At 39.3% G+C, this 19090-nt stretch overlaps 1 protein-coding gene across 4 annotated transcripts in view; it reads right to left on the reverse strand.

Annotated features, from left to right (window-relative positions):
• Positions 1-19090, reverse strand: part of GANC (glucosidase alpha, neutral C) — a 28177-nt gene that overhangs the window by 7864 nt on the left and 1223 nt on the right. For 3 of the 4 annotated variants that reach the window (XR_014184545.1, XM_082057615.1, XM_082057617.1), the window contains exons 2-18: positions 19011-19073; positions 17371-17479; positions 15667-15794; positions 14954-15136; positions 14041-14089; positions 12576-12642; positions 11118-11214; positions 10376-10556; positions 9213-9366; positions 7896-8131; positions 6102-6228; positions 5025-5104; positions 3992-4135; positions 3497-3593; positions 3023-3124; positions 2282-2525; positions 514-578 (exon numbers count right to left, since the gene is read on the reverse strand). Coding sequence is in view for 3 of the 4 variants with exons in the window: in XM_082057615.1 (XP_081913741.1) it covers positions 514-578; positions 2282-2525; positions 3023-3124; positions 3497-3593; positions 3992-4135; positions 5025-5104; positions 6102-6228; positions 7896-8131; positions 9213-9366; positions 10376-10556; positions 11118-11214; positions 12576-12642; positions 14041-14089; positions 14954-15136; positions 15667-15794; positions 17371-17479; positions 19011-19073 (2126 nt within the window). In the remaining variant the exon portion in view is untranslated. The remainder of the gene's footprint in view (positions 1-513; positions 579-2281; positions 2526-3022; positions 3125-3496; positions 3594-3991; positions 4136-5024; positions 5105-6101; positions 6229-7895; positions 8132-9212; positions 9367-10375; positions 10557-11117; positions 11215-12575; positions 12643-14040; positions 14090-14953; positions 15137-15666; positions 15795-17370; positions 17480-19010; positions 19074-19090) is intronic. The other variant, XM_082057616.1, reaches the window with a different exon arrangement.

The following is a 19090-nucleotide window of genomic DNA, read 5'->3' on the forward strand; positions in this document are numbered from 1 at the left end:
TTGAAAGCCATTAGTAGGCACTCTTGAGCCCAGAAGCAACAAAAAAATAATGCAACATTCCCCTTCTGTTCTCTCTTCCCATATAGGCTAGATGTGTTTTACACAGACACACTTATCTTTTAAACTTAAGTTCTCAGAAAAAAGAATTTAGCAAGCAGCTGTATCTGAGTCAAAAACAATCAGCTTTGGATGGCAGTTGTTTGCTACTGTCATTTCTGAAGCAGATTTTTGTCTTTGCTGCTACAGTGAACTTCCATGTTTCGAGTCAAAACAGCCCACATTTTTTCAAAGTGCCCAGTGAGACTGAACTCAGTTTTTGCATCTTGTATGGACCCTATTTTCCAAGTGTTGTTAAAACCAGTTCCCTTAAAGAAGTCTGAAGTTCTTTATTCAGTTACAACATAATTTTTTAGTGTCTTGGGCAGAGTTTTCATGTTTTCTTTTTGTCACACGACACTATCACCTCGAAAATATTGAACTCAAATTCCAGAGAATGAGAAGACACCTACTTACCCAGCATGTACTCATCATCCACACCAAAAGTTTCTATTTTCCCTGGAAACTCTATCCAGAGAGGCCTGTAGAAAGAGAGATAATGGGATTCAGTTAGTTCCTCCTCTCCTACCATCTTGTTTATGGCCTTCTGGCATTTTCAGGCTCCATTTTCTCCCTCTCTTTACAAGGTACAGCTATCAAGAACTGAAGATAGGGCCAGGTCCGCTTCTGTGCTGTAAAATACCCCTTTTGAGTCACTGATAAGAGTTCCCAGTACAACATGGGTTAAGACACTCCAATATACCAATGGCTTGGCCTCCGGCAGCCCCACTTTCTTCCCTCCTGTCTTCTTCCTTACGAACTTGCACTACATATACCTTCCTTCTAGCAAAGGAGAGATGGATAATCCTCTCTGTCCCAGTGTACCAGCAATGCTGACACCTGATGAGCTGGTCCCTGCAGCACAGTCCCTCCTGTTCTCAGCAGCTCACTGCTGCTTTTATAGCATGTCTCCTCCTGGTCACAACTGAAAAACCTGCACCGGAAGTTCATTTTCAGTCTTTCTCAAAAAAGGGTAGTGCAACAGCCATCTGGTTATGGAACAGTTGTATATTTAGAGTTTGAGAGATTATGACAATAACAGCTCATTCAGAGAAAGGGGTCTGGGTTTCTTTACACAAAAATCCTGGTTCACCTGCTCACTCACAGGCATCCACTTGTTCACTGCAGCCCTGCTGTTCATGTCCTTGCTAATGAGACACAGTTTCCACTCTGCTTGTCTCAGTGACAAATATACCATGATTCCTCTCTCATTCTCTTCCTACTGCAGCAAATTTAACACAATCAAAGTTTTATTTAAAATTATGGGCAGTGCATGTGACAAAATAAGCACAATTTCAAGAAAGACAAAACCCCACTGCCTATGTCAGTGCATACAACAAGGGCAATTATGCCTATACATCTGCAGAGAGATGCTCACACTACATCTGTAATGCAAATCATGTTCAAAACTCAAACCACTCAGCCCTTTTCAAGAAGATCTTTATGGTTTTAAAACTTGGGAGATGTATTCTATTTGCACAACAATAAGTAAAGTTAAATGTGGTGAAAAAGGACACTTCTAGGGCAACATCAAAGACACCACAATACCAGGGAGATTGACACTCATCTCTTGCTGAAACGATTGTCGCATTCAGTTCCACTGAGACACTTTCTTAGAAGTCAGAGTGCAGAAGAACAAAAGTTTATTTCCTAATTTTTTTTTCTGTTCTAGATTATTACTACAAATAAAATTATAAAAAAATACTGAAGAGATAAATGATCAAATTAGTAATATGAAATAAGCTTTTATAACAGTAACAATTCAGCAGTAACAAACATTTTCACGGGGGGCAAAATGGCCTTTATGTTTTCAGGTCAGCAAGTTCAGAGTCCATTAAGCACTGTTCCAAGTGTGGGCTGGAATACTACATAATGTTCTTTATCCTGAGGAGAATTTTGGAGTCCACAGCACTTTAAAAACATGTTTAAAGACTGTGCAGTGTTTATATAATTAGTGCGTTCAAGGTTTCATTTGGAAAAAACAAAGCAAAACATATAATTTTTCTCTGAGAACGCTACCAAAGCTTGTAGAATGCATGAAAATAGAATTCAGTATTTTTTGGTGTGGTTCTTTTCCTTTTAATATTTAAATAAATAATTGCAAAGTAAGAGATGGTAATTTAACTTCCCTCCTCCAAGTCACGTCCTGAAGATAACCACTAAACCTCCTGACTTACGCTCTTACCTCATAACCGGTTCAGCCGCTGTGTGTGCCCGATAGAACAGTGTGTATAAGTATGGCAGGAGGACGTAGCGCTCTCTAATGGCTTCCCTGATGATCTGGGTGTTCTTCTCCCCAAAGAGCCACGGTTCTCGCCGTTTGCTCTCCATGTTAGAATGACCTCTGAAGAAGGGCTGGTAGGCTCCAGCCTGATACCAGCGAACAAGTAATTCTGGTTCTGGATCTCCAATAAACCCTCCCACATCAGCTAGATATTGTGCAGACAAATAAAAATACACATTTTGGAAATTATTCTGAAAAATGTGAAGTTCTCCTCTAATAAACATTCCACGTGTATAAATCCATGCATTTCGCAGTGTGCTTGCAGTTCTGCTGTTGGGCAGCTTCTTGTCCAAATAAGAGTGGAAAACTTGTGTAACAAGTTATCCTTTAATAAAAATCTGAAGAGAGCTTTTGGAGGCCGAGTGCAGCCCCCAGTGACAGTCGACTGTCACAGTGGTGCTATGGAACACCACCTGAGGACTGCTGCTCCAGACAGAATGTGAACACTACATAAGAGTTAGTGGAGAAAGGATGGTGAGAGCCAGGTGAGTGGCTTCTGGAACCAGACTCATCTGCGAAAGTGCCTGGAAATGCACTGGACCACTGTGCTTTCTACTGTCTGTGTTGAAGTCCATATTGGGATACAAACTTGGTGGCACCAGTGATTTATGCATAGTGAGCAACTCCAGCTAAACACCTTACCTCCACAGAATGAAATCCCTGCCATGCTTATGGTGAGAAGCATTGGAATAGATATTTTCAAGTAACGCCACTCTGCTGTGTTGTCTCCAGTCCACACTGCCCCTGGAAATACCCATTTTCAGCATTACACAGGGAAGTTGGGTGTATGCTTCAGCTTATGCTTGCAGTTAGGGAAAGAAGACAAGAATGGTCATGAACTACTGGTGGACTGCTGTTCTCTTCTTTCTTTATACACGCACGCTCCTGAAACATGCACTAAAAGCAGATAGTCGTTTGTCACAGGACATGGGCTCTTATTCTACCTTTAACCTGTACACACTTTGCCAGGTTCTACTGATTCTTTCAATCATTTGCACTCTTATGTGCTCACCATGTCAGTATTACGAAGTTTCTGCCCTCTCTAGACTTAACTACTACACACCAAGCTTAAAAGAACAAAGCAGAATGAAAGGCATCCAGTTAGTCCCTACTTACCATACTTCTGTGAACCAGCAAAGAAAGATCGTGTGAGGACAAATGGTCTCTCTTTTCCTGAAGAACGTCTGATGAGTCCTTCTGCAGTTGCCATTTGCTGGAAATCATGAATATGGAAGCCAGGAAGACAAACTCTATTATTAGGGTATTTGCTACACTGCCTCTTTAGCCCTTCGAAGGCAGGAAAGATTAGAAATCTGTAGCCACAAGTAATACCTATTATTAAAGCAATACTTTCTTACTAGTATGTACTTGAACAACAACAAAAAATACTGTGTAGTCACAGCCAATGTAATTTACATTGTTATGGTAGAGCGGTACCAATGTTGTCACATTTTCTTGTGACCAATCACAGAGTTTATTTAAAATACAGCGACATCCAGCACAGCAGAGTTTCAGTCCTTCGTGGAGGTTACAGAATACCCACTACTGTGTAAATTACCACATTACATGTACTCCATGAGAAAAATTGATTTGTGTCTGCAGATACTCTACCTGGTAGAATCCATAGAGGTTGTGTACTTCCCGATGCTCCCAGTTGTTGTAGTGGACAGCATCTTTCGGCATTGTTAGTTCTGCCCCTTTGAAGACTGAAGGCTCATTCATGTCATTCCACACAAAGAGGATATTAGTGGATCCCTGTGACACAGGGATGCAGTTAGGACATAACAAAGCCATTGCTGTGACTTAGTGTGCTTATGTCTAGAGGGTATCAAACCGGTCTAGGGTATGAGTAGAAACCGCAATAGCAAAGCAAGATATGGTAATTATACTCCTGTGGTCACTTGAAAGATGCCAGTCATTCATCTCATCTCTCTTAGTGGCCCTTTGATCATGGTGGCAGCCTACAAGCCCACTTGATTTTTGCAGTTCTTACAAAACTCAGTAGGTACTTGTTATTCCTGCTTTCTGGGGAGGAAAAAGAGGCAGGGAAAAGAGAAGTATTAAATAGCCATGAGGAAAAAATCAGAGAAGAACAGAAGAGAAAAACTGGAGAGGAAAAGCAGGCTGGGAAATGTCTACTATGCATGTCTACTAGGGGAATAGTTTCCACAACCCTACTGCAAAGTAGAACTTCAGGGTGGGGATAAAACTGGAGGTGTCCAGCAGCGTCTGCCCAAACACTTTCAGAACTAGGCAGGAGGGCTGGAAGGAAGGTGAAGGTGAAGTGACCATGAGCTACGAGAGAGCACTCCCACATCACTCCTTGTGTGTCATTATGGTAGTAAAACCTGGAATTGCAGCAGCCGTGTTAGATTATGGGTTACTAAAATGTCTCCAGTTTGTCCATTCTACTGATGCAACTAAGCAGGTTTGCTGGAGTAATATGGATGCCAGCTTTCTTAGTGTAGACAAGTCCATGGAGAAAACTCTTCCCTGGTACTTCAGATTATCAAGATATTTTCCTCTACATTATGATCATCCAGCTACAAAAGCCACCAAGTGGCTTAGCCAGTAGTTTATCTTCTCTCTTTTCCCCATTTTCAGGCTTTTTGGGATATGTAGATCAGAGCAAATAAATACACACCTTGTATGTTTTGAAGGCAAATTGATCTGCATACCACTTTCGCACTTCAGGGTTGGTGAAATCCAGGTAACAGGAGGAACCTGTGGATGTGGGAGATCCCAATTATATACCTGATTTTAAGAGCATGCAGGCATTGTCTTTGCACCTAAATACAGCAGCCTAAAGCTGGGATGTCTTCTAAAATGGGCAGCAACAATGTGGTTGCTATTGTTTCTGAGACAAAAGCTCAAGAGCATATTCTCAGTTGACTTGGAACTCAGTACACACATTGCCATGTTCTGCAGACCAAAATAGATTCTGGAGGTCTGAAGCTCAGCACCATTTAAGGATGACTGCTAGCAGTTTGAAATATATTCAGATGTGAACAGGAAGCCAGGGATAGACAGCAACCCTGGTATTTTGAGCTCCAACAGGAAAGTGTCGCTGAGAAGCTGAATAACTACATCCTGCCATGCTACTAAAAGTTGTAATATATCCTTGATTTTTCCCATATTTGTTCCTTTGCCAGGGCTGTGGGCCTTCTATCTGCAAAGAGGGGGGGCAACCTCCTTTGAGAACTCCAAATGAAAAATAACACGTCAAATCACTATATTATGATTGAATCGCACAGAATTACATAATCACAGAACAGTCAGGGTTGGAAAGGACCTCTGAAGATCATCTAGTACAACCCACCTGCTAAAGCAGGTTCACCTAGAGGAGATCGCACAGGAATGCAAATCAGACTTCACTCATTTTCACCCAGCCTACAAAAGCTGTGCTCACTGCAACAGACCAGACTGCATTTCTGTTACCCAAGACAAGTTTGGAAGAGGGATGGCTGTTTTGATCAACAAATCAAACTTTTTTTAGCTCTAGGCACTGGGACTACCTGCAGGGCCAACAGACATAACAGAAGAAGTTGTACAGCTGAGACAATTAGAACATGACTGTACTAATGTATTTGAAATAGAGAATATTTACAAAAAATGCATGGAATCTAAGAATTTAATTCCACTTTCATGAGTCCCAATTAAACTATTCTGCAAATTTTTTAAAGTAAACAGCTTGAAATTTAGAGACAGAGTGGTTTTTTACCTGGCCAACAGATGCCCTCAAAATCTTGCCCATTTCTGTCTTTCACAAAATATCCTTTGTCCTTTGCCTGTGAATACAGGGTGTACGTGGGATCAACCTTAATGTGGGGATCTACAATGACGACAAGCTGCCAGAATAAGAAAATAAAATGTAACATTAGCATCAACTGTACTGAATAAAACAGTAAGAGTTTGCTTTTAATAAAAGGCAGATTGATTTCACTTTAGGTAACAAAAGTAGCTGTGTCACTAATTTTAGAAAGCAATCACCAGTTCCTCTATGTACTGTTCTAGACTTTAGTATAATAGCTGAATTTACAAAGAAAGCATGAATTTATGCTTACCTTTCTGAAATAAGTGCAAAAAAATATTGTTTCAGATAAAAGCAAGCACCCCAACCCCTAAAAACACAATGTTTAATTCACTGCTGTATTCTGTGAATGGGAAAATATCTGACTTCCATGTTCATGTCCCTGCTTAAAATCATTTGCCTTAAGACATGTAAATATATCTTAGCTTGTACACCACACAACAGCAACAGAAGTTTCTAATTGTTTTAAACATCCACATATTGTATTTTGCTGTTACTTTCTGCTGCCATTAACTGCCTTGCTGTAGAGCTATGAAAGTACTATAGCTCTAAATAAGAGACTGAAAACTTGAATGAAATCTCAACGGCTATTTCATTGACTTTTGGCAAAGATCAAACATTAAGCAATTCTACAACTTCACATGTTAACTGTTTACATTTTAATACCTCTATAATTCCAAGAAAAATATTTTAGCTGTAAAAGCAGAAATAACAACTAACTAAACTAATAGACTGCATACCATACCAGTACTTCAGAAGAAGGAAAAAACATTTAGTTTATGGTAAGCAATTGTATCAACATGAAGAATAATTCTCAGTTAGGATAAGGAGAAAATAAAAAGCATTATGAACACAAAGAAAAGCTGAAGTGAGGATAGCAACTTCTGTTAAGTAGAAACATTTTCTACTGTGCCCATCAAGGACAGCACTGGGCTGCTTCTGTAAGATGGAACTTCACATGGGTCAAACTTAGCCTGGTGGTCAGGGTACAGAACTAAGAAATAATAAAACGGCACAAAGAACTGCATTAAACAAGATAGATGGTGCACTGGAAGCATCACCAGACTGCAACACAGTCTAATTTACTCTATTGCACTTAAACTGCTTCCAGTATCTGAAGTACCTTGGTATTGTGCTTTAACACTGGCCAGCAACTAGGACCATGTAGCCACTCACTCACCCCTCATCAAGTGGGATGGGGGAGAGAATCAAAAAGGGAACAAAAACCCAGACTCGTGGGTTGAGATAAGAAATGTTTAATAAGACAGCAAAGGAACAGAAAATAATAATAGAATATACAAAACAAGCGATGCACAATGCAATCACCACCCGCAATTTTGTTTTCGAGTAGTGGCATCTGTCCCCTGTCCAACTCCAGGTTCTATACTGGGCATGACATCATACGGTAAGGAACACCCCTTTGGCCAGCTTGGGTCAGCTGTCCTGGCTTCGCTCCCTCCCTTTTTCTAGTGCGTGTGGGAGAGGATGGGAAGCTGAAAAAGTCCTTGACTCCCCAGCAACAACCACAACATCAGCATATTATCAACATTCTTCTCATATTAAATTCAAACCACTGCACTAATACCAGCTACTAGAAAGAAAATGAACTCCATCCCAGCCAAGACCAGGACACTTGGTTAAAGCTACATTGGGTAGCTTCACACTACAAAGAAATATTTTCTGTCTTCCTGCTTTATTATTTACCTTCCTTTTTCTCTTCTTGAGATGTTCTTGCATCTTTCTGGGGTTTCGGAATTTCTTTTTGTCCCAAGTAAAATACCTCTTGCCATCTGTGTGCTCTATGTCCAGCCATATCACATCATAAGGAATGTCATGTTGATCAAAGCCAGCGTCTACTGCCTTGACATCTTGCTCATCCTCGTAATTCCAGCGGCACTGATGGTAGCCCAGAGAAAAAAGTGGGGGCAGGGCTTGAGTGCCTAGGAAGAGTATATGAATGAAGATAACACTGTTAATGCCCTTCAGGATTTTAGCTAGAGACTCTACAAAAATTAACGTTATTAATATGTATCTGTCTGGAGCTAGGGAATGCTGGCCTATGTTGAGTCTAGAGCATGTAACCAATATAAATTTATACTTTAATTTTTTCTAATGCAAAAATATTCTAGATTAGTTTAACTGTCATTAACGCAAACAATTAAATAGATTTTAATCAGTAAAATGCAGTTCCTGTGACTGCTTGAACCTGAGCAGTGTAAACAGGCCCACAGCTGCTGCAGTACAAAGAGAACCATGGAACTCCAATTGTTAGGAATTTTTAAAATTAAAAACCATGTATGTACACATCCATATGGCAAAAGGGAGCTGGGAAACTTTCCCAAGTGTGCACTTCTGCTTGGTGAGATCCTCTAGCGATCTGGCTACTTTCCTATTTCTGTTCAGTTGAACCACATTCTGTCCATAACATCTGTGCAGCAAATAATCATTGCTAACATTCTAAAGAATTACCAGGGATGTTTCTGTGCTTTCAATTATTTTTAGTATATAAAGAATTCTGCTTTCATAAAACGTTAGTCCTCTTGCCTTCTTTTTTTGAGTCTCTTCCTGAGCCTCTTGCTGCTTTCCTTTTCCATATTTGCATACTACCTCTGCTCCCTTCCCTAACAAGACACACTGGATAGTTATTTATCTCCCTTCTCTACTCTCCAGGATACATCATTCCATAACTTCAGTCTTTTCTCATTATAAGGCAGCCTGTCTTGATGGCGACTGGTAGTTCTAGCCCTCTGTGCCTCCTCTCTTCATCTAAGGAAGCAGTTGCAGAGAGCAGTAACTCAGTTAGGGCTGAGTTTGACCAGCTACAGATGCCCTGGAAAACAAGGGTGGAGACCTGGCTTCACAAAGCACCAGCCCTTGCTCTACAAACTGCAGTTTGGGAATGACTGGCCTTCAGCACACAATGGGCTAGGTAAATATTAACCCACTCTCAGGTACAACATGCTCCTCAAACCATCTCCCAGGTGAATGTGCTATACTGACTGCAGTTACATGAGTTAGTACCTGTCAGATGTGCAAACTGCTTGAAGATATCGAATGCAGTGGGTCCCGTCAGCAGGAAAACATCAATGATGCCGCTTTCTGACATCCAGCGCACATCAGTTACAGGCACGGCTCTCTGCTTGGCGGCCTCTGCAGCAGATCCGGATGGGATGTGCTTTGAAGGAAACCAAGGTAAAACTCAATAGCTCTCTCTATCAAACTTCGTTTCAATGAAAGAGAAAGCATGGAAAACCACAAAACTCGCTAACACACACCCAGCAGGTATGAGGAATACACAATGAACGCTTCTTATATGTCCTTCACAAACCCTTTACCTTGCATACTGCTTATAAAAAATACAGAGTAAATAGTTAATGAGGAAAAATGGATAATGAGGGGAAAAGTAATTAAAGCTTTTCTGTAATTAAATACTGCATTATATGTCCTTCACAAACCCTTTACCTTGCATACTGCTTATAAAAAATACAGAGTAAATAGTTAATGAGGAAAAATGGATAATGAGGGGAAAAGTAATTAAAGCTTTTCTGTAATTAAATACTGCATTTTCTGCAGGATCTTTGAGTAATATCTGTAACTATGCCATGAAAAATAAAGAAAATCAATAATTTTAACCATGTATCGAAGTGCTGGAATAAAGCAACATTGGTTTTCACTGTTTTAGTTTTAACAGAATTCAAATGTTTCTGTTTCAGGAGTTGAGTGAGTTCATTTCCTGAACATTTTACGTTTCTCGAAGGTTAGTTACATTCCACAGAAGAATGAGCCTAAGAAGAAATGTATGGCAATTCCAATAATTTAAAAACTCAGAAAAATTCCTCAAATCCAAGAGACTGTCAAGATTTTTGTCCACTCTTTTTTGTGCCTGCTATATCCACCTGTGTAGATCTTTTCAGCTCCAACATTACATGTTTCCTCTCTGCCTTCTCCTGTAGACATCTTAAGATAAAAGTTCTATAACTTGACTCTTGTAAGGAGTCATCTCCTTGCTCTTTTCAGCAGTTTAAACCAAGAAATTTAGCAGTAGGGAGGACAGGAGAAGGAGACTGACAATTCCTCATTAGTGAGCAAAAGATGAATTTCCCATAATGGTGTCATGTTCCTGCTGGCCCTGCCCTGGAGTGTTTTCTTTTATTATTAAATTCTGAGGAAAGTGAGCAACTCACCTCAGCTACTGCCTTTGTATTAATATCCACCAGCGTTTCTGAAGAGTTCAGCCAGAAGATCCCTGAAGTTCTGTTGGGCTTGTGTGCTAAGAGAAGGGGCACTGAACCATAAATGCCTATTTTGTCGTGTATCTTGTGGCCGAAGATATCCAAATTATAAAGCCGGTAGGCATCACCATCACTAGGACAAAGAAACAGATGTGTTTGTTACATGTGAGCATCCCGCACTAGGCAAATTTTAGCTCTATTGCCATTCCACTAAATTCAGTGAACACTCTGTACTATCATCTTTTGTTTAGCATCCAGAGCTGAAATGTGGACAGCCTAGATTACTGCTTCTTTGCTTTGGTTCTAGCTATTTGAATAAAACAATATTTTTGCTGCCAGCAAGACTACTGCTTATTTGCTCTACGTCCTCAAGTATAATAGGAATTCTGAAACCTCCCATCCTCCCATAGAATTGCTCTTTTAAGAGTTCTGTTTAAACATGACCAATCCTGCAATACTGAGAAAAACTCTGCATGGAAAAATGAGAGAGAACAGAAAAGGTCATTCATGAAATTGAGTGGAAAGTGAAAGCAGAATGACACTCCATGTAGACAGGGCTATGATTCAGCTTGCTGTGAAAAAATACACTAATATAAGTATCTCAAGCTGTTGACTGCATTAAAATATTAAGACAACGTTATAGCTCACCTCTACAAAAATGATACTGCTTTTACTAGCAAGCTGCCACTTTTACCTGGTATTTTTGAGAAGAAGTGCTTCTGCATGTTGTGGTAGTCCGTAAACATGCTCAAATCCATGTAAAGTGAAGTCCACACCTACAGAACTAGGACCTGTGGGAATAACATTAAAAGAGAAGACCACAGAGTTCTATTGTCAGGCTTAGCTGAAAGCATCAGCACAGAGTGACCTAACTAAAAGGCAATAAAAAATTGAAAAGCAGGTTTCACACTTGCTTTCAACCTCACTTTCATTATTACTTATTAGCTATAGAGGTAATGTTTTAAACAGATTTTATTGCTTAAGAAGATAAAATTAATCACTTCTACAGAAAAAAAATACATCCAATAGTGGGTCTCGTCTTTATTCTATAGTGAAACTGCTTAAAATTATCTCCTGTTTCTATCCCAGTACCTACAAGCCAAGCTTTGCAGCACAGTGGTACAGCAGAGTGGACTTTAGAGTCAGAGTTGCCTGTTTCCTACTGCTCTTCTCTTCAGCCTCAGCCAGGGGAGCAGCATGCACAAGAGCCAGTGACACCATCTTGTCACGTTACTGAATCCAGAGCAACTTCTGGCAGCTGACCAGAGATCCTGTAGACTGACAAGCAGTGGCTTCAGGATCAGGACCTGACTATATGGACTTTACTCCTCCAACACAGAGAAACAGAAAAAAACATAACACTGGCCTAATACATCACATACAGCACAGACGACAAGGCCAACAGCATCCTGCCTGTGTCTTGACTGTGAACTGGAGAAGCCCCTGTCACCACAAGAAAGCTCTTCCAGATTTCTCTCGCCCTGCTGCAGCAGCTGATTAGTGCTGGTTGGCATGAAAGTGCACATGATAGTGGTCATGAACAAAGTTAACCAACTCAATTAATGCAGAACTGGACAGACAGCAGATGGTCACAGATTTTGGTAATTAATAATTTAAATTGTATTTGAGAAACTGACCTACAGGTTTCTATAACCTTCTTATCCCTTAAGACTGGTCATATTTCCTTTTGTAGTCCCCCATTTAAAAAGAGTATTTCTGTGACAATTATTAATGCTTAGATATCATTAGATTTCATTATCAGTAATCATTAGATTTCTGATACGTTGTGAGAATAAACCATAAGTGAAATCAATGTTATGCGCTGATACTAAAAAAGAAAATAAAAAGGAAATAATGCATTATATACCAGTCAGCCAATGCAGATAGAGTTGTGCTATGTCAGAAATGGTACACGGTGTGCTGACAAAATAGGTCACATTTAATGTGTTCCCTTCTCAACAGAAACCTAATAAATATTACCAGCACTTCTGTCAAATTTGTTACCCATCACTGATATCTGATAGGCAAGTTAAAAGAAGGAGCAAGACACTGATAAACGTTAAACAGCTAAACAGAAAGCCGACAGAAGTATGAACAAACACAGCTATAAACAAAGCAGTAAAGCTGTTTTCAGAACTAGACTGAGACTTACCATGAGCTTTGATGTCTAAGAATCTGCCAAATTTCTCTTGCCAGAGACCTAGATCCTCTTGTTTCTCCTGGATGAAAAGAAATAGCTAAGCATAGCAAATGCAACTGCTCACACAATGTATTTCCAAGAAAAACACGCGTATTCACATGAGATTTGTACATTGTCCACTGTTTTTTGCCAAATATGGTTAGTATAAATAAAGCCAAAACACAATTCAGGTCCTGCTACAGGAATTTACACTGAAGAACTAATGTGCTAGTGGAGCACACATGCGCACTGCTACAGCATAAAAGTAATACCTGAGGTCTTGGATAGAATCAGAGAATGAGAGAATAGCCCAGGTTGGAAGGGACCTCAAAAGATCATCTGGTCCAGCCTTTCATGGGAAGGAAGCCTAGATGAGATTATCCAGCACCCTGTCCATTGTGAAAACCTTCCAGTGAAGGGGACTGTACTACATCCCTTAGGAGGTTGTTCCAGTGAATGTTTGTTCTCACTGTAAAAAATGTCTTTCTTCTGGATGTTGAACATGATTACAAAATGCAAAGATTGCACGGTTGGAACCAAACAGGAAAACCTATACAAACAGAAACGAACCCACTCCCCTAAACAGTAAGGGTCAGGCAACAAAAAAACTCTTCAGACTCCCCAGAGTCCTGTGTGTATAACTCATACTTTCAGCCTCCTTCAAATTTTGAGCCTTGTGTCCTGCTATTTATTTTCCTAGAATTTTCACCTTTTGCAGCGTCTTTCCTGGTTTTGTTTTCTACATTGATCCAAAAATAAGCAGATGTGGCCTCTTGCAGCTGTGTGACTCCCCCAAAGAAAGCAGGCTCCCTGGCAGAGCCCAGAGTTCAGACACAAGTACGCTGAGGGCAGCATTTCTGCTGCCATTTATAACAGCATGATGGAATAAGCAGACATCTGCCTGACAGGAGGCTAAAATTGTATCATGGACACAACTCAGCCTCCTGAGAAAACTGCTATGTGCCTCTATGCACTGCCAGGACCTGGTCTTTTATCAGAGAGAATCTTACTTCTGTATTAAACATGAATGTACGTGGAGACTCTTTTTCCTTTGAAACTCTCTTTGCAGTGAACAAGGAATTTGAAAAGGACCAAATATCACCACAAACCTCCCTTTTACACATCTACTCCAAATCAAACAAGAGAACAAAAGAGAAAGAAATTCTAAATAAAAAAGTCAAGTAAAAAAACATTTTGAGCCAGATCTACCTGACTGACATCTTTTACAGCCCTGGTAAAACACATAAACTTTTATTTAACTATGAATTTGCAAAATATCTCAATATGAAAGACCAGGTCATTTTTGAATTTCACTGAAGGCTGGTTAGACTATGTTTGCAAACATAATACCAGAAGAAATCATGAACATGTGATTGTAATTAATCAATTACCTTTTCTACAAAATAGTAATGTTGGAATTAGAGTAAGCATGAGTTACCTTAGAGGAATCACTTGATGACTCATCCTTGTTTTCTTCTGTATGTTTTCTAGTGAAAACAAATACATAGAACTAATCAGTTTATTGTTCATTTAAGGAAGGATTTCAAACAGAAAATTCATATAGCATTATGCATTTCCTTATACATTATGTAAGAGTTTTGGCGCTTGACTATTCTGAAAATTGATGCCATAGTCAAGAGCTTTAACTGGCAAATAATTTTAATATTCAATGTCTTAAAATAACCTTCACTCCTTATTTGAGTTAGGTTGACTCCTTGGCCTTTCACATTTATTCCTGTCTGTGTCAGTGTTTTACACACCCAGAAGATTCTCACTTCTTAGTTATTCTCTGTTAAGGGATCTCTGTTAATTACAATTTTTGAAATAATGCTCTCTAGGAGAGACGCTGGCTAGGCTCTTTTCCTAGTCATGACATGTCCTGCACTGTCATTTCTCACATTTTCAGCACTTTGCAGTGGGATTGACCTATAAAATCTTGCGGCTATACAGGCACATTTTAAGTTGAACAAAACTTACTTCAAGAGTTTATATGGTGAATATAACTTACCAAAAGCATAACTTCTGTCATAAAAGGAGACAAAACTAATAACCTTATCATAATACCATCACTCATTCCCAAGAAAGACAAGGGATACCATGATACCTTAGTGTTTTACAGAACTGGCCATTAAACGAGGTGAGCATTTTGCACATGGCTTCTGCAAGGGATTAAAACAGTCTACAGTTAATTGATCTATAATTTCTCTCTCATAACTTCACCATTGTACTTACTGGTATGAAGTAAATGAGAAGACATTTCGATGCATAAGAGCTTCTATCACAGAAACTGGAGCTCCACAGAACTGTTTATCTTTAGCTACATACTACAATGTGATAGACAGATACAGTACCTATCACTGGGAGGTGGTTGTAGGTGCTCAAAATATAACAACCCATTGGAATTCATACTCAGAACAGTCTCGGTCTTGGACTGTAGCTCAATCTGGAAGGGGTTTGCTGTGACTTGAAGTTTGTAGTCCTCATTAACATTTGACAGCACCAAAATGCCTGCCTCCTTCTGGGATATAATAAGTCTGGCAAATGAAAAGCAACAACAGCTTTATATCAGTCAGCAGCATGTGAAATCCACGGTAGCTAAATAACGAATTGAAACAAAAGATAGGCTGAGAATGTCTGCATGTATTATAGAAAGCTCAAGGCTAATGTTGAGACAAAGAACCCCAGAAATACAAGCTGTGTTCAGGGTTCACTGCACAGTGCAACAGGGGGCTACACAACTGCCATGAAAACTATCCAGAATTTCCATTCCTTTCACATTAACAGGTAATGCCTTAGGTAAAAATGATGCATCAGAACAAGTAGGCTATTTTCTGATTGGGTCAAACAGCCTCAAGTTTCTTATGGATATGACAAAGCTTTCTCCGGTCTATTTAACATGAATTTTTGAAAGTAAATTAACCACATGCATTTTTATTTTCCTGTAACAACTTTATACTGTAGAGAGACAACTGTAGGGTAGCACAAATGAAGGAGAAGGGAAAATACTCTTTCAAGTGAAGCTATATACGTTACTAAGGTGCTAAATCATCTTCCCATCACTTACCTTCGGGTGATAGGTTCCTTTATAAGAACATCAGGAACTTTGTATCTTTCTCTGAGAGGAGCTGCCTCATCAATTTTAAGCCTGAAAATACTGCCTTCTATTTCACAAATTTCTACTTGTAAAAGAACCTGGGAGCAAACAAACAGATAAATTGGTAGTGATAACAAACACCAACTTACTTTTCAACTCAACTTCACCAAACACTTACTCTCTGGAAAAAAAAAAACAAAACAAAACAACAAACATGCCTGCTTTCTGATTTAATGTTCTGTAGTGTTGCTGAGCATCAATCATCGTCCATCTGAATTTACACCAACTAACTCTACTTCTCCCCTTTGAAGAAACAACTCTTTTTAAGTGGACTCTTTGTCTTCAAGTCTCTCATGTCTAGCATTTTGCAGCTCTCCCCACAAGCAGCATGGAAAACAGGGGTAGTATGCAGTAATCTTGAAGTTTGGACAATTTCACTGCTGTGCTGTCACTGTAAGAGCAGGATACTATTGAGATGTGGGCTTTTTGCAAAAATGACAGTGCTCTGTGTTCACAGGGATACTGACACTGATGAACTGTGTCAGAAAGATACCTGCAGAAAATGTATAATAATACTGCCCTACACAATGTACCTTGCTGTTCTACAGTTCAGGGAACTGGGAAGTCACTCTGTTCTAGCTCATACAAAATGACTCCTTTTTCTTCTGTGGAGGATCCCTGCACCACAAGTCAGATTTTTTTGTTGTTTTTCTTTTACTTTCTTGATCTTTCCTCCCATGAGACACAAAACTGGCTGAAGAATTTTGGCCTGATATCTTCTCCCTCTACCTGGAAGCCACTCAGCCCTGCTCTCTTCAAAGGCATGAAAAAATGAGAGAGTCATAAGACCAGAGGAAGAGAAGGCAAGAGAGAACAGATTCATTTGGAGTTCCAGATCCTGCTTCCTGGGAAATATTTGACATTATGCCGTCTTTTTATAAACACTCAAATAGTCCAGGAAGCCACAGAGCTTCACAGTCTTTCATCTACCTAAAAATCTTGGACAAAAATGAACTCCCTTTTCTGTGCTGACTGCAAAGAAGGTCAGGACCAACAAGAGAAGCAAAAAAATACATTTATGCATGGTATCTACAGAGTGTGATGCTTAGAGCATGGAGGAGAGCCGTAGTCCCAAACTCCCATAATCTGAGGATGGGTTAGGTTGCCTGTTCTCTGAGTGAATGTGTTAGCTGCTATGCTGTTAAATCAGAGAAACAAAAGACACCCCACTTCCTGTTTGTCTTCTTAAATTCAAAGAAGGCTAATTTTTCCCTCAAAAACTGCATTTGAGCAAACACAGGAATACAAAGGTATGGTTAGGAGGTGATCAAACTTAGGTCTTCTTATGCCATTACAGAAAAATAATTTATTATTTTGGAATAGTGGAGAAAATTCTGAAATAAAAACATTTTTTTCAGCTAAAAAGAGTTCTATTCAGATTTTTCATAAAGTCATTAAAATTTTTTGAAATTCTTTAAAATACCTGTTATCCTTGCACAGTGTCAAATTGTCAAATAAATATGGGCCAGTAATGACATCCTTGGATTGATACTTTGCATCATATCTTAAATATCTATCACTGAAGAATCTCAAAACCTGCAAATATTATCAGACTTGTTGATAATATTCACTGCTTCTTCTGTAAGCACACTCTTATGCTAGGTGGGATCTCACCTTATTCTCCTCATGAATAATTGGGAATTTGACATTCTCATCACTTAATGTGACTGAATCCAACAATGCTTGATACAAGGATTTTCCAGGATGTAGAAGTTTCTGACGCCTGTCAAGAGAGAAAAGTATTTTTGGTATCCCTAACTGTTGAGGTTTATATGACACAAATGGACATAATATTGTTAGAAATGTTTATTTAATAATCTTGTCTTGAATTTGTTTCAAATAAAATTATTATCAGTGCTTCAAGTCAAGGAGAAAAAGAAAGAATATAGTTCTGAGCCCATATTCATGTTTATGAATGAGACATTAGAGGGGTTTGGTAACCCATCCCCACCCTATAGAGTTTTTTTAAACAACAGAAGTCTTTATTTAAGTGTACAACTAAATTCTCAGTTGTCCAGTTACATTGTTCTTCTTTTCATGACCCCAGAAATTTCCGCTGAATAAGATGTTTTTCATTTTCTGTCATATACCCCGCTCGGTCTGCAGGCCCCAGGTGAACAGCTGTTATATTCTGTGGTGATGAAGCAGTATATGTTTGTCATTTGTAACCTCCCAAATATGCGCTGAGGAAATTTTTTTTTCAACAGGCTTGCTGAATACAGAGTTTTGACTACAGGTTTTGGCCCTGATGATGACTTTAGGATGGAGACCCTGAAATAGAAGTTCTTTTATCTGTTTGCCGAATGCTCCTTGCCAAGTTCAGGTTTTAGGAACTAGTTGAAGATAAGTGTCTTGGAGGCTACCTTAGGGGGAAACTTCTTCATTAGTAAACTGACTTTGTTTCCTTGCAAACAGATATTGCACAAATGCGAGCAATCATATAAAGGATTTCTTTTAAAAGCCTGGCAAAGACAGGATCTGATGCTTGCCAATGTGTGGCAACCTCCTGCTGAGAAATTAGATGGTGACAGGCTAGAAAGGGCTGGTGTGAAAAGAGGAAGGACTCCTTTTTGCACTGGCGAAAAGTTATTTGGGGTTTTTTGAACGTAATTTCCTGCAGAACAGAAATAAATATCTGAAACTGTAACTCGGTACGTCTGTGGCTAATTGGTATAACTCTGGGCAATCATTCCTTTCAGCCACACAGCACTGGACAGAAGACAATGGAGGATGGGAAGAAAAAAGCTGGAGAGGTACTTCAGTTAGAAATAGGATGAGAAGGATCATTTAGCTTAAGATTAGCTTTAAGAGACTAATAACCTAGAATTTAGATTTGATGCTGAATTCTGGCCAAGGTACTTGTTCAACAGAACTGCAATCATTTATACTATTGTCACAGACTAATGGCTTCTCTCAATAATTTTGTTGTTGTGAACTATGGATATTCGAGAAATATCCACATCAAGAAAACAACCTGCGCCTGAGTGTACATACAGTTAAAATATTGCTGGGGCTTTGTCAGATGAGAGGAGTGACTCTTGAATTTTATCAGAAGAGGTTTTGTATGTAAGATACCATATTTTAAAATATGCTGTTTATTGCTTTCTCACAGGTGAGTGGCTCACTTTGAAAGATAAATCCTGAAAGCAGCAGACTTGCTGTGATTAAAAGTCAATGTGTAACTACTTCCCATATCTTTTAATTTTACTAGTTAAAAAAAACCCCAAACCCGACACTACAATTCTTCTCTTTACCTGTAGAAAGCAATCTGGTTGCATTCCTTGAAGGTGCTTTTGTCCACAGCCTCATCTTGGACACTAGAAAGAGCAGATAA

The sequence above is a fragment of the Streptopelia decaocto genome, assembly GCF_964273445.1.
Source record: "Streptopelia decaocto genome assembly, chromosome: 7".
Classification (NCBI taxonomy): Eukaryota; Metazoa; Chordata; class Aves; order Columbiformes; family Columbidae; genus Streptopelia; species Streptopelia decaocto.